The sequence below is a fragment of the Myxocyprinus asiaticus genome, chromosome 24, assembly GCF_019703515.2.
Source record: "Myxocyprinus asiaticus isolate MX2 ecotype Aquarium Trade chromosome 24, UBuf_Myxa_2, whole genome shotgun sequence".
NCBI lineage: Eukaryota > Metazoa > Chordata > Actinopteri > Cypriniformes > Catostomidae > Myxocyprinus > Myxocyprinus asiaticus.
In genome coordinates this window covers 29,043,590-29,059,617 of record NC_059367.1, presented here as the reverse complement: position 1 = coordinate 29,059,617, position 16,028 = coordinate 29,043,590, and the positions used below count along the sequence as shown (strand labels likewise).

Here is a 16,028-nt window from a genome sequence, read left to right as displayed (position 1 = left end):
TTTTTCTCTTTTCAAACAGCTCTTAAAGGGGCCGTATCACAAAATTAAAATATCTTTGATCATTTAAAATAATTATACTGTATGTAAAAAACATACTGTAGCTTCCAGAAATCAAAAGTTCCTTCTTAAAAATAACATTAATTGAAACTAAACAAAAAAAAAAGAAGAAAAAAAAAAAATAGCTTGTTCTTGTACTTCCGACTTCCAGCTCCCTGACATCAGGCAGATAAATACATTTCCACATTCACAAGTCAGTGATGCTTATTGGATGATACTTGGGTGAAATGTGGCCAGTCACAGATAGGTAATAAGGAGAAAAATAGATAGATACTATTACTTCTAACATGATAAAAAAATAACAATAAGAGTAAAATCCTGTGCTGTTCTGGCTGTGTAGCACCTCCAGCTCTGCATATCCGCATATCTTCATTATTTGAAAAAGGTTCCTGATCATTTCAGTCTGACCGTAAGTTTTGGTGCATAAAATCGGCCATATTTGCCAAAGGGGTACTTTTCTTACCCCATTGGCAAATAGTTTTTCTTGTTTTAAGCATAAACCTAGCTACATTTTGTTGGATTTCTCTGAAAACTCTGAAAAAGGCATTGGGAAGCAAGAGACAAAAAATAATTAGAAAAATATAGCAGCAAGCAGCAATTATCAGGGTTCAAGCAGCTTAGGGCCTTTAAGTGCATACCAATAATCATGAAATGCAAAAATTAACAACTGGTTAACAACTGACAAGTTCGGGGGGAAAATGGACGCCATGCAAGGAGCTGACGTGTGAGCGACGAGCTCTGCGCACTTTGCTGAATTTTTGATTATTCTCATGTTATAATCTGGTGAAATTTGATACACCCAGTTACACATTTGTCCTTTGTTGCAAAACATGGCAAAGAAGTCAAAATCCTTGGGCTCTGGAGATATTAAAAGACACTTACTTGTTCAGGATGAAAGCCCCGACAGGCCTACAGACCGGGGACTCGATTTGGATGGCGCGGCGGGAGAGGAGATCCAGCGTCAGTTGTCCAACATGTCGATGATGCTGACGAAGATTCTTGCTGACTTGGAGGATCTCGCTGTAATACGTCGATCGATCATGGCGATGGAAATAAAATTCTCTGAGATAGCTACAAGAGTGACTGATGTTGAAAAACGAATCGATTTTCTGCAATCTTCGGAGAGGGAATTATCCGCTAATCCGCCCGCGACCAAAGTTGATTTGGAACATCTCCTTGAAAAGCTTTAAGATCTTGAAAATAGAAACCGCAGGAATAACGTTCGAATTGTTGGAATTCCTGAGCATGAGGAGGGCAGAGATATGGTGAAATTCCTGGACGAGCTTTTCCCAAGTCTGCTCGACATAACAGGTCACAAGCTGGAAATCGAGCGAGCTCACAGAGTCCCAGCTCACAGATCTGCTGAGGGAGAAAGGCCCAGATCGATTCTGGCCAGATTTCTGAGATCATCCGATAAAGATCTTGTGTTGCGCCAGGCGAGGAGCAAAGGGAAGCTTTCTTGGAAGAACCATAATGTTTTCTTGTTCCCAGACTTTGCGAGTTCGACAAGAGAGAAACGTGATCGGTTCAAGGAATGTAAGAAACTCTTACATCAGAAAAAGTTCTCGTTTGCTCTGATGTTTCCTGCCAAACTGAGAATAGAAACGAAAAACGGTCGCAAAGTATTCACATGTCCAAATCTGGCAATGTCTTTTATAGAATCAATGGCTGAGTAAACCATTGGATGTTTCTCATGTGAGTGGGCCTGACTCGCTGTACCTATCTCTTGAGGAAGCTGGGTGAAATTTGGGTTTTTTTGCGTTGGCTCCGCCGTGCGGCTGGAGCTTGTTTTATGAATAACACTTTTCCTTAAAGAAACTTTTGCATTGATGGAAGATTACATTTGCATTGAAGTTCCCGGCCAGTTTGAGAGTGGACACTACGGATGACCGCAAAATATTTACATGCTCACACAAAGGATGTCTTTTATAAAGCTGACGGATTATGTAAGTCATGGTATATACTTTTATGCAGCCTCCGAGTGAATTGACTCGACCATCCGGGGAACCGGGATGCCGGTTTTGTTTCTTTTTGTATTGGTTCTGCCTAGCGGCTGGAGCTTGTTCTGTTGAATAACACTCATTTGGAACAGCTGTGGATTAATCTGTTCGTTCTTCGTACTTATTCCTCCTGTTGGCTGGAGTTTGTTTTGAGTTTTTTTTTACGGGACATTTGAATGATTACGTCATCCGCTGAACTCATAACAGCCAGCTCACGGAACATTCGTTTGTCTGTCTGAGGAATCTGAACGGTTTTATATCAGCTGGAATTTGTTTTGTGGAAGATCACATCCTTGAGACGGTTCTGTGAATGAAGCTACACATTTTTTGTGCTCATTCTTCCTATTAACTGGGTTTATTTCACAAAGTATTTTCTGTTATGTAATTTTGCCTCACAAATTTGTGAGGCAAAATTGAGCAATCCGATGGCAAAGTTGTCGTGGGGACTCGTGGCCGTTCATGGACCTTTTGAGTTTAGAGGGATTGTCGCCGGTTGGCGCTGTCGTGCGCGGGGTTAATGCGCACGTTTTTCTTTTTTCTATTTGTTTTGTTCTGGGGGATGTTCGGGGGTTGATTGTTTCACTAATGGGGAATGTGGTCTTCATAAATTTGTTTTTCACACACAATTCTTTTTTTTTATTATATCAATATGTCAAATGTTAATATGAATAAGTTGTCTCTCTACATGGAATGTGAATGGGTTGGGGCACCCCATAAAAAGAAGGAAGGTTATTACTTTTCTTAAACGTAAGAAATATGATATAGTGTTTCTTCAAGAAACACATCTCTCCCCGCAGGAAGCTGAAAAATTTGGGAAAATATGGGGTGGACATGTTTTCTTTAGTGTTGGCTCAAGTAAGAGCAGGGGAGTCATTATATTGGTAAATAAACATCTACAATTCAAATTTCTCAAACAGATTAAAGATAAATTAGGAAGAGTAATTATTGTTTTAGCTGAAATTCAAGGGCAAAGTCTGATTTTGGCTAATATTTACGCACCTAACGCTGATGATCAGGGCTTTTTTATAGATCTTGAAGGGATGTTGCAAACCGCTGGCACCCCTCATGATATAATATTGGGAGGAGACTTTAATCTTTTGATGGACTCAGTCCTTGATCACAGTGAAGCAAAAGTGTGTAAGCCCCCTAGAGCAACACTGACGCTTCACAGGATGTGTAAAAATCTTGGTCTTTCGGATATTTGGAGACTTTTGAACCCACCCGGTAGGGACTATAAATTTTTTTCATCAGTCCATAAGATTTATTCTAGAATAGATTTTTTTTTTATATCCAAATCCCTCATTTCATCTGTTGTGGATTGCTCAATTGGAAACATTTTAGTCTCAGATCACGCCCTGGTGAGTTTAGAGGTGATGCCACATATAGAGAAAAAGAAATCATATAGTTGGTGCCTTAATGTATCCCTTTTACAAAATCCTGATTTCCAACAAATGTTAAAGACTGAAATCAATGTTTATATGGAGACCAACTGGTCCTCAGTATCCTCTGTGGGCGTGGCTTGGGAGGCACTTAAGGTGGTTCTTAGGGGCCGGATCATACAGTATGCCTCATTCATCAAGAAATCCAAAGCACGAGAACTTGTGGAGTTGGAAGAGAATATTAAAAGTGCCGAGGCAGAGCTGAAGCACCGTATGTCATCTGATGGCCTCAGAGAATTAACCCGATTGAAATATAGATATAATACTGTATTGTTGCGGAAAGTGGAGTTTTGGTTATGCAGCAAGACAGTCATACTTTGAGTCGGAGGACAAAGCAGGGAAGCTTTTGGCTAGATATATAAAGCAGAGAGAGTCTTTTTCTACCATTCTCTCAGTGAAATCTGCTGGTGGTGAAATATTTACTTCAGCCATTGATATTAATAATGCCTTTAAAGAATTCTATATTGATCTTTATAGTTCCACGTCTTCATCTACTGATGAAGATATTAGAAACTTTGTGGAACCATTAGATCTTCCTAAACTGAAAACTGAGCATAAAAACGCTCTTGATTCTGAGATAACCTTGGAGGAGCTTGACGAGGTAATTAAGTCCCTACCTACTGGCAAGGCTCCGGGGCCAGATGGTTTTACCGCAGAATTTTTTAGATCCTATGCTACAGAATTGGCCCCACTTTTGTTAGAAGTTTATACTGAATCATTAAAGAAGGGAAAACTTCCTCCAACCATGACACAAGCCCGGATCAGTCTGATTCTTAAAAAGGACAAAGATCCAAGCGAGTGTAAAAGTTACCGTCCAATCTCCCTGATCCAACTAGATGTTAAAATATTGTCAAAAATTTTGGCTAATCGATTAAGTAAGGTTATGACATCTCTTATACATATAGATCAGGTGGGATTTATTCGGGGCCACAGCTCTTCTGATAACATCAGGCGTCTCATCAATATCATGTGGTCAGTAGCGAATGATCAGTCTCCGGTCGCTGCCATCTCACTTGACACCGAAAAGGCGTTTGATATGGTAGAATGGGATTATCTTTTTAAGATTTTGGAAATGTATGGATTCAGGAATACATTTATTGGTTGGATTAAGTTACTTTATAAACACCCTGTAGCAGAGGTACAAACAAATGGATTAATTTCAGATTATTTTACTCTAGATAGGGGCACTCGACAGGGTTGCCCTCTTTCCCCGTTATTGTTCTGCCTTGCCCTGGAACCATTAGCAGCTGCGATAAGAAAGGAGGATGATTTTCCAGGGGCGACAGCGGGAGGTGCGGCGCATAAGCTTCTGCTTTACGCAGATGATATTTTATTATTTGTCTCTGAACCTACTAGATCTATGCCTTGCCTCCACAGAATTATTAATTCCTTTTCCAAGTTCTCAGGATACAAATTCAATTGGTCTAAATCCGAAGCTTTGGCGTTGACAGCATACTGCCCAGAAACGGCTTTCCAGCCGGGCGCCTTCCAGTGGCCCAAACAGGGCATTAAGTATTTGGGGATTTTATTCCCAGCAAATTTGTCTTATTTAGTTAGAGTTAATTTTGACCCTTTAATAAAAAGGTTTTCGAGCGATGTCAGCAGGTGGGCTTCATTACATTTATCGATGATTGGGAAGGTTAATGTTATTAAAATGAATTGTATTCCAAAATTCAACTACCTGCTTCAGTCTCTCCCTGTAGATTTCCCCCTGTCTTATTTCAAGCAATTTAATAGCATAGCGAAGTCCTTCATTTGGAATGGTAAGCGCCCCAGGTTAAATTTCAATAAGTTACATAGGCCAATTGACAGAGGAGGGCTAGGCCTACCCAAGATTTTATTTTATTATTATGCGTTCGGTCTTAGACATTTGGCTCATTGGTCGCTTCCACCTGAGAGGGCCCCTCCCTGGTTTTGTATTGAAAAGGAAGTTCTTGCCCCTATCTCGCCACTGCATAGCCTTTCGATTAAACTATCCGGAGAGGATAAGTCGCATCCCGTTATTTTGCATTTGCACTCGATATGGACATAAGTGTCCAGAGTGTTTAATTATGATATTTATTTAAATGTTGCCTCGAGCATATGGCAGAACCCTAAACTATGTATTAATAAGTCCCCTTTTTGTTGGTCAGATTGGATTGTGAGGGGGGTTAATGCACTTGGTGACCTATATGAGGGTGGAATATTGAGATCTTTTGAAAATTTGGTTCAACATTTTGGCATTCCCAGATCTCAGTTTTATAAGTATTTACAGCTTCGCCACCTACTCTGCACTATTTTTGGGAGTGGCACGCACCCCCCTAAGGCGGCAGGTGCTTTGGGAGAGGTGATTGCTGCTTTTGGAAAAGGCCATGAAGCATCAGTGTATTACTCCCTACTAATTCAGAGTCTGGGGGATGGAGCCTTGACTTCTCTCAAGAGAGTATGGGAAAAAGATTTGATATTGGTATTGGAGGATGGAGTGTGGATTAAGATTCTTAAAAATGTCAAGTCTGTATCTAGAGATGCAAGGGTTCGCCTTATGCAATTTAAGATTTTACATAGATTTTATTGGACCCCCTCTAGATTATATAAGCTTGGTCTTAAAGACACACCCACTTGCTGGCGATGCCAGTCAGAAGTTGGAGACACTACCCATGTCTTTTGGGGGTGTGTTAAGATCCAGGAGTTTTGGTTGAGGGTTCAGAGGTATTTGTGCGACGTTTTGAACACTCAGGTTTTGCTTTGTCCCAGACTCTGTATTTTGGGTGATGGAGTGGTCATGCATTTAGGGGACAATCATATAAAAAACTGGGTTATGACCAGTCTCATGATCAGCAGGCAAGTAATTTTAAGGGGTTGGAAGTCAAATGGAGAACCCTATTTTTCGGAGTGGTGTGTGGAAATGGGGAGGGTAGCTGCATTTGAAGAGGCGGTAAGTAGAAGGCTGGGGTTGAGGGACTTATTTGCTAAAAAATGGGGCAAATATTTAGTTTTTTTGGGGGAATCTCGGGGAGGGGATGTGGAGAGTGTAGTTTAATCATATATGTTTATTGTTTTATTTATTTGTGTATATATATGTATGTGTATGTATATATATATATATATATATATATATATATATATATATATATATATATATATTTTATGTAAGTGTATGTATCTGTATCTGTGTATGTATGTATATGTATGTGTGTGTGTATATATGTGTGTGTATATATGTATGTATATGTGTGTGTATATATATATATATATATATATATATATATATATATATATATATATTTATTTTATTTTTTTGGATTGTGTGTGTGTTATGTGGGACCACAGGGGTGTTCGTTAGGGGTCAGGGTGGGATTGTATTAGTAGGGTTTGAATGTAAAATGTTGATTCATTATATATGTGTTGAGTTTTTTTCACTGTCATAGCACATGAATCAATAAAATGTTAATTACAAAAAACAATAGACAAGTTCTGTTGTACAAAGTTCCCTGTATGTCATGATAACGGACTGGTATTGTCACAGAATGTGATGTTATGTAGATGAATGCAGGAATTGTATTTTTTTGGTTGCCATGATTGAACTGTTATCAGAATGAAAGTCTAGTCATTATGTTGTGTTACGTGAAACTTGGATGTGGGATATTTCTTGATATCATTGATATCATTGATGTTTGATCATAATGGCATTTCATTGCATGATGGTCATAATATTATAAGAAAATAAAACTGGAACGATCCTGTTAGCCTAGCAGGTGTTAGACTGTTATTAGAGATGTCAGAGCAACCATATTATAAATGATGCTGAAATGCTCACATTTGCGTTACAGGTACTTATAGAAAGAGTACAATGTAGCATGATTAGAACATGTGTCTTTGCAAATGTTTGTTAAACAAGTGTTATCATCATGTAATGCAGAACCTTTGCTTCACAGAGTGATATTTTTTAATAAAAGTCAAGGTGTAGTACCAAGTTGAAGCAGCATTTCCCCGGCAGCTTTCTCCTCTCTGCTGGTTGTGTAAAATTTGTGGAGGCATATCAGACAGTGCGGAGGACTGTCCTGTCAGTACCTGATTTCGTTCATTCTTGCCCTAACGCATCAATGAGCCCTGGGCGCCCAACACCCTGTTGCGGGTTTGTTCTTTGTCCCTCCTCGGACCACTTTCGGTAGATACTCAACACTGCTGACTGGAGCACCCCACAAGCCTTGCTATTTCCGAGATGCTCTGACCCAGTCATCTGGCCATAACAATTTGGTCCTTGTCAAAGTCGCTCAGGTCTTTACCGACAGAGGCAGGCATTAGCATAAAAGTACGAGAGGAGATGATTACATGACTGTTAGGACAGATTTTTCTCAACAAACACATGCAGATGATAAACGCTAAAGAACCAAGCTGCACCTGGGTGCCTCGGTTTGGCTTTTGCACCCAAGGAGTAATACAGCTGTAGAAAGCGCAAACCTTGGAACTCGAATCTGCCTTTCTGTGAAACAATACGTCACTTTCCTTCCCCAAGAGAGCATATCCTTACTTCGCAAGTACTTATTGTTAAATGGGTCTTTTGCCTGACTTTAATTTGCTCTTTAACTCTCTATAAATAAATCAATAGGACAAGGGTTACCAAAATATCATGCTGTGGTTCTCGTTCTGTATTTCAAAGGCAGCTGTTATTTACAAGCTCTGTGACAGATGACAATCCGTCCGCCCAAATTCAGCCCACAGTACGCAACCCACACAGGCTCTACTTAGTAGCCTCCTCCGAGACACATTCACATACAACATAGGGTTTCAAATGAACTAGCAACAAAATACTGCCCGCCACCCCCGGAGAACTGTCTCAACTTGGTCCAAACTGTCTTCTCTCCTAAAGCTCTGCTGCTGATTTAGTGAGTGCCTCAGCCAATCAAAACGTCAAGCCCTGCATGCTGCTGGACGAGAAACACAGTTTAGCATCAGATTCATCACTGTGCCTTGGTGTTTTCAGAGATCCCTGCTGAGATATGACCTATATGCTTGTGCAAGGAATCTTGAGAAACTCCACCAACCTCAAGGTCCACTGTTAGTTTCATACAATGTATATATGTGCATATTTATGGAAATCTAAAGCTTAAATAAGCTTATGCTATTCAGAAGGTTGTAATTGGGGTTTTAGGAATATCGTTGGAACATTGTCTGTAAAGTAAGAAAACAAAAAAAGTCACCTTTACTGTCATGTTTATATGTTTTGTTCTTGTTTTCATGTCTTTTATTTTCAAGTTTATTTCCTGTTCCTGTCATGTCATGTGATTTCCTGTTCCCTCATGTGATCTTGTCATGTGTTTCCCCTGTTCATGTGTCTTGTTTTCATTGGTTCATTGTTTGATTACTTTGTTATTAGTCTTGTCTTTTCATTGGTTTTAGTTTATTTAGTCTTGTTATCTTGTTTATAGTTTAGTCTTGTGATTGGTTGTCTTGTTTACCTGTTACCCATGTCCTTGTATTTTAGCCCTCATGTTTGCCATTGTCTGGTGCCCAGTATTGTAAATGTAACTTTGTTGTTTAGTCAAGTCATAGTCAAGTCATAGTCAAGTCATAGTCAAGTCATAGTCAAGTCATAGTCAAGTCATAGTCAAGTCATAGTCAAGTCATAGTCAAGTCATAGTCATGTTTGGATTTACTGTTTGGGATTTCACGTTTGGATTAAATTGCACTTGGGTTCCTAATTTCTTCGTCATCGTCTTCATCATTGTCATTGCCAGCCTATCATTACACTTACCCTGGCACACTTTACAGTACAGTGTTAACTGCAGCTGAATCTACAGCAACACAGCAAATGAATTTATATCGCAACAGAGTTGTGAGTTTGCAGTCTGAATTGAATGTGATGAGAATAAAAGACGGTAAACAACATATGGTACATGCAAAAACAAACATAAAGCCCGAACAATGTAGTCCGATTAAAAAAAGAATGACTCCTATGACCAGCTCTTTGTAATGAGTTGGTCAAAAAGACTAACAAACTCACAACCTATTCTTTTGAATCGGTATAACAAATTACTTGATGAATCCATCACAGCGGTTACTGAATTCAAATCTGACACATTTACTCATTTGATGTTTATGACAATGTGTAGATAAAGACAAACATTCACTAAGAGTTTCGCTGTAATAAATGATGTTAAACACCATGTTCCATTTTTGTTTTATTAGCAGGCCTGCACTAAACAACGAATCCAAACATTGTTTTGGAGTGTAGACCACACCCTTTTCTTAAAAAAATGGTCAATTGAGTTTGATAGACATTAAAACAGAATTGTGTACATGTTTAATGAATTACTGGTGTAACACACACATACAGAAAATGAGCCGTAAAGCCACAAGATCTTGAATCATTTAAATCAACTTCATGTTTTTCCAAAGTAAGCAGGACTGATGGTAACCACAGAGAAAAACAGGCACCTTAGAGTGTGACATTGTGATTCTCTCACCTCCATAGGAACCACCTGCATAAGAATGGCGAAGTTGGTCAGATGGTTACACAAGCAGATAGAGAAGGACAGGTTTCCATCAGCTCTTACACACCCCTCATTTGACCACACACCCTCTTTGGAGCTGAAACACACATCCAGCGTACACGTTTAATTGAGCATTACACTTGCTGGAGTGATACAAAGTGTACATTAAAACCATATGCATTCAAACCCTCGGACAGTGTTAATGGAATTACAAGACAGTTTATCAAATCTGATTTAAATGAAATCAAAACTAAAGCAAGTTCCTATTAATCTCAATGACTGTCTTCTCTATGTCCATCTTGGGTACAGTAATTTATTCAGAAAGAGAGAGAAAGAAGACAAGAGGCGAAGGGGTGTCACTCCAAATCAAACATGCTTTTGTTCAATTGATTTATATTTTCCAAATGATCCTAAAATTGGCTTCATTTATTGGCCCTAAGTGTTTTGCACACAAGATTGCTCTTTATCAATAACCGACTTTTATAAATCCTAAATTGGAATTTATAGTTAAACTAAACTTTTTTTCCATGAAATACTTGAAATTAAATTGCTTAAAATTGTGGATATCATGGGTACAGTAGATTTAACATAAATAATGGAATGAGGCTCTCAAAATGGTTATAGGAAAACTAAAGGCTAATTTATAATTACTGGGCAAGCAGGTTTCGCTTAGTTCGTCAACAAATGATGACGAAATACAGTGACGTTATTCTTCTGCAAATGTGTTCATTTAGTGATATTTCTGCTGTTCGCGTTCATCTCTGAAATTCTTGACCTAGGAGAACTCGGCTGGTTTAAGAGCGTTGTTGATTGGTTAAATCTAATTGTGGGTGTGGTTTTGACGTGACAATTTGTATTTATAATTGCACGTGCCAGCTGAAGAGTTGTTATCTAGGTTGCTGTCATTAAAATGGATATGTTTGAAGTCCGTCTCTCGAGACAGCCAACCTTATGTGTTGTCCGCCAGAGAGTTGAAAGCCTTCCGTGGCGTCATCCTCATAGAACTGATTTTAAAACGACATTCCGCAAAGTATAAATGCCGGCTTCGTGGTGCTTTAGTTCGCCCAGGAGAAAAAAGTTTGGCTTCTTCCATATAAATATCAGGCTTAAGGGTGAAGATAGATGGGAGAGAGAATTTATGGGAAGGAAAGCATAAACTTTGAAGCTGAAAAGGGGGATGTCCTTAAAGGGAGTTCATAAACTAAAGTAGATATTTGAGAGGTGCTTTCCTGTGCAAAACTCGCTGCCATAATGCTAGGGAGTTAGAAGATATTTCAAGTGTTTTTCAGCACACTGCAGATCCTAGGGAGTTCTGGGTGGTTGCTAGCATGGTGGTTACTTTGGGTGGCCCAAGACAAAAGAGCCCACAATTATGATTGTCACCTATGAAGTCTCTATGATATTCTAGAAAGTTCCTAGATATGGTTTGGGTCACTCCTTAAATGTACAGTAAGTTTATTGGATTTTTTCGCCCATCGTAGTCACATAACTAAGAGAAGTAACAGCATATATCTCACACGATTTAAGGTGTCACGATTTAAGGTATCATTCATGTCCGTAGCGCAAATGGTGTTGTTGCACTCAGGAATGTAATATTTAGGATTAGGGGTTTGTTCAAATTCCCAAAGGTATGAGCAATAGTAATAGTCATGCTTTATTAGTGGTACTAGTCAAGCACCACTAATAATGCTTTTTTAAACATCTAAAACTATTAGAGGTAAGGTCCTAACTCCAAACAAATCCAACAAAGACATTTTGTTAAATATTAAAGCACCATTCCTGCGCTTCATGCTAACTGAGAAAATGAGAGACATGCCGTAAGCAGAAATTATACAACCCACCTGTAGTCCAGGAAAGCGCAGTAGAGGAACACTTTGTTACTCTGGTTTAGGGCCTGAAGCTGCTGCTCTTTACTCTGAAAGACAGGAAACCATTTATATAAATATGAATAAACCATCACAGCTGTCATGTCGTAACACAGTAGAGTCATTCTCTATGTCTCATTCAGTCTGAAAGGTTAAATCACACCAGAGGTGTATTAGCCAAGTATTGCAGTATCAATGGTAATCTGCGTCCTGGCAGCTGAGAGGATGCAGTGTTACACAACTGTGTTGTCATGTCTTCGGAGAGTTTGGAACGCAACATTGCTAAATATATCAATGGGCTACATTTCAAAACAACTCACATACACATAAGAGTAAGATTCATTAAAAAACTGCAGAACTGTTCGCTCAGAAATAAGATCTGGCTTTCACATAGGCTATAGTGATTTCTGTATCCAACATGGCCAAATGTTGAATCCGAGATTTCCAACAATTAATCGGAATTGTTGGCAGCTCTTCTCAATATTCAGACCCCAAGAATGTACGAACACAGCTAATTAGCACTAATTGTGCTCGCATATGCATAACATACAGTTTTGTGACTGACATATACCCCTCCTTCACATTTCCTTTATCCATTTCACACACATTACATTTCCCAATACCCCTGCAATCACTCACAGCCACTCTTTGCCTTTAAATGTTTATAGCTTGCTCTACACCCTTCAGGCAACGGAGCTGCAACAGCACAACAAAAGCCATCCTTCTTTTATTTTAACTGGCATTTTTTTAGTTAAACTTGTTTTAATAAACAAGCCTGGTCAACCTCACTTCAGAGCCATGTACGGGCAAGAAAGATATGGAAAATGACGCAAACTGTGTTTATTCCAACCAAATAATTTGTTGTGGTTTTCAATAGCCCTGTCAGTAATCAAAAGTGACAGTTGTCGTTTAACTCATTGTCCCAGATACCCAGACTAATAATGACCCCTTTTTATTAACTTCCTTCCCTATTTTCTATCTGCTGTCAAACATAGACGCTAGAACAACCAGCATGCCAAATCCAGTCAGCTCATTTTGAATGTTCAGCATTGGTATGTACTTCCGATTTTCCTAAAATCTTTTCCTCTCTTGAATTATCTCCAGCTTCACTGGCTGGTGTGCTAGGTGAAGTTTCCAAGCCCTCCCAGGCTGACTATTGCGAACTTCCCTTATCCACCCTACTCCTGTATGGAAAGAAAGTCTGATCTTGCTCCATCCGTCTAATCAGCGTCAGTCATGAATGTCCTACGAGTCTGAATATTGAGAAGAGCCACCAACAATTCCGATTAATTGTTGGGAATCTTGGATGATGTTGGATATGGAAATCACAATAGCCTATATCAAAACAAGATATTGTGCTTTATTTTCAAGAGTGTGCAAAGCACAAAGCTATGCACAATGACTGTGCGCTACGTCTTACCCAATTTTCGTGAGAGCTCTAATGCTAAGCGCAATTTTTGCGTAAGTGGGCAAGTGAGGGAGTGTTTGCGCTATCTGTGGGTTTATGCGTTCAAACTGTGGGTGTATTGTATTTAATGAGGTGGCGTAAAGCGCAATTTGCTATCTTCCAGAGAAATATGTCATGTCAATATGGTGCTAAGACGTTTAAAAGCACGTCTCTTTTCAGCGTAATGTCCAAATTCAGTTCCTACATTTGCAGTTTGGAGATTCCACCAGCAGGTGGTAATAAAGCTTATGTTCAAACTCTGAAAATATAGTGGAACATCAAATCATGTCCATGACAATAGCCATTTTCTGAATTTTTTTTTAATGAAATTTGTGTTAAACTATCTATAGGTCATGACATATTTTTCAATAATTATTATGTTTATATTAACAATTGTATTTATGCTCTAATTTGTATTGGTATTTTTCCACCTGTTGTTGAAGAGTGATTTTTGAGTCACTGCAAAAGGGGCCAGTGGAAGAAGTTGGAGAGGGTAAAAGGTTTGGATTTGTTTTTTGTTTTTTTGTGACCACTTCATTATTTAGATAATATTTTTGTTTAGTTTGAAGAGTAATTTGAATTTAGAAATATTTTAGGTTTCATTTTTTGTTTGAATATATGAATAAAATTTTTAAAATCAAAATCGACCGGTAGAAGTGAAGTGTGTGCCGATACAATCACTGTTAATACTAACCACGATTTGTGTGTCAGTAGATGAAAATGATTAATAATACTTACATTCTCTATAATTTAATGGAGCGTACATCCAAATTCTGATGAGAACGCATTGTATGCGTATAAAAGGAGCTTGTCACTGTCATAGAAATGCCTGACATTCAACAAGGACGCAGTTAATGCACAAAAGAAAGTTAAGTCCATATTTCTATTCTTCTAATTCATTGCATACAGTCAATTTAACTTCTTATGAATATGCTGTCATTGTTTATATCGCTAGTGCATGAGGGAATGGATTATAGAATAGGATGCTGACAGTGCAATAACTGGAGAAGAACTTCAGAATAAAATTGCACTTGACCCAGCCCATTAGCGTTTTTCTCGCAATTTCGCCAAACCCAACTGCGCCTAGACTTAGCGCATGCTTGTGTTAGAGTGTGCCAAAACTCTCCTCTCCTCTGATAATGGCAATTTTAATTATGAAAATTGTGGTAAAGCGACAACTGCCCTTTATTCAGTGTGGAAAGCATTGAACTAGATTTTTACAATTTGGAAGAAAATGTAAGTGGTACTTGCCTGTGTAAAATTCACCACTATGATGCTAGGATGTTCAGGGTGGTTGCAAGGGCACTGCAATGCAGCTGCTGTAAAGTGTTCTGATATGTCATTAGTGAGTTGCAGTGTGGTTTCTAGTGTGTTTTAGGTGGTTACTAGGGCATTCCTTGGTGGTTGCCAGGATGTTATGGATGGTTGCTAGGTGGTTTTGACCTGGCCCAATTCAAAAGAGCCCACCCCCAAGTCTCTGTGATATTATGGTCCCTACATATAGTTCAAGTTACTCCTACAATGAAAGTTTATGGGATTTTTCCGTCTTATTGTCTGCAAGGTGAAAATGTGTATGTCTGATTGCTTAGGAAGGTACACCTCTCCCACAAGCCGCATAATTTGAGGTATTATTTATGTCTGTTACACAAATGGTGTGTGATGAGTTACAGTATGTGCCACAGTTTAATAGCAAGCACAGCTAAAACATTAAAGGCTGGATTACATTACACAACTTTAATACAGATTTTAGCCTTGATTTGCAATCGTCGATCATCGGCTCCAGTCTGAAGATTATGGGCCTGTCGGAGTTGACAGATTTAACAGAAAAGTACATAGTATATGAAGGCAGCAGATAATTTCTTACCAACTATGATTACATGTAGTCAGAAGATATCAAACATGTTTGATATTTTTGAGCTGACTATCCACAACTATAGAGGAAATCTTGAAGGGTATGATGCTCCACGACTCAAATTTGAATCATACGGTGAGCAGCCAATGGAAACCTTTCATTGCTCCCATTTTTCTCTGTTCTCTCTATTCTTTCCATTCTCTGCTTCATAGTTCCTCTCTATAAAACAGCTGCTTTAACAGTGGTAGGTGACTAAGAGGAGGTTCATTTTCCACAGGAGGGCAACTAAAAGCAGGGAAAGTCTGATCCATAATGACAGGGTGAAAACAAATACACATCTCCAGAGAGGAGATAGTACGGGTGTGGTTCTGCTTTATGCTCTTCTGCGTTTCCCAGTTTCACACACTTAAAGGGACAGTTCACCCAGAAAGGAAATTATGTTGTTATTTACTCATCCTCATGTGTAAAAACCTGTATAACGTTCTTTCTTCACTGGAAAACAAAAGGAGATGTTAGGCAGAATGTTTGCCTCAGTCACACTTCACTTTCATTGTATGGAAAAAAGATGCAGTTAAAGGGAATGGTGATTGAGGTGCCTCAACTCTCCTTTTGTGTTCTACAGAAGAATGTCATATGGGCTTGGAACAAAGAGGGTTAGTAAATAATGACAGAATTTTCATTTTTGTGCGAACTGTCCCTTTAAGTTTCGTTGTCTCACTCACTCTTATCTCTCTCTCTGCCAGAATCTCATTACTTGCAAAAGCACTTTAACAGCTCCATGTGCAAGTCTCTCTCTCTCTCCATTTCTCAAGTACAATGAACACAGATTGGGTTGGCTTGGTGTTTGCAGCTCCCCTCTGCCCTGTAGCATTCGGCACTTGCCAAGGAAGCGTGA

General features: G+C 39.0%; 1 protein-coding gene across 1 annotated transcript in view; it reads right to left on the bottom strand.

The window, feature by feature from the left end:
- Positions 1 to 16,028, bottom strand: part of LOC127414763 (adhesion G-protein coupled receptor D1-like) — an 89,247-nt gene that overhangs the window by 11,742 nt on the left and 61,477 nt on the right. Inside the window, exons 14-15 of the mRNA XM_051653027.1 lie at positions 11,811 to 11,884; positions 9,943 to 10,066 (exon numbers count right to left, since the gene is read on the bottom strand). Coding sequence (XP_051508987.1) covers positions 9,943 to 10,066; positions 11,811 to 11,884 — 198 coding nt within the window. The remainder of the gene's footprint in view (positions 1 to 9,942; positions 10,067 to 11,810; positions 11,885 to 16,028) is intronic.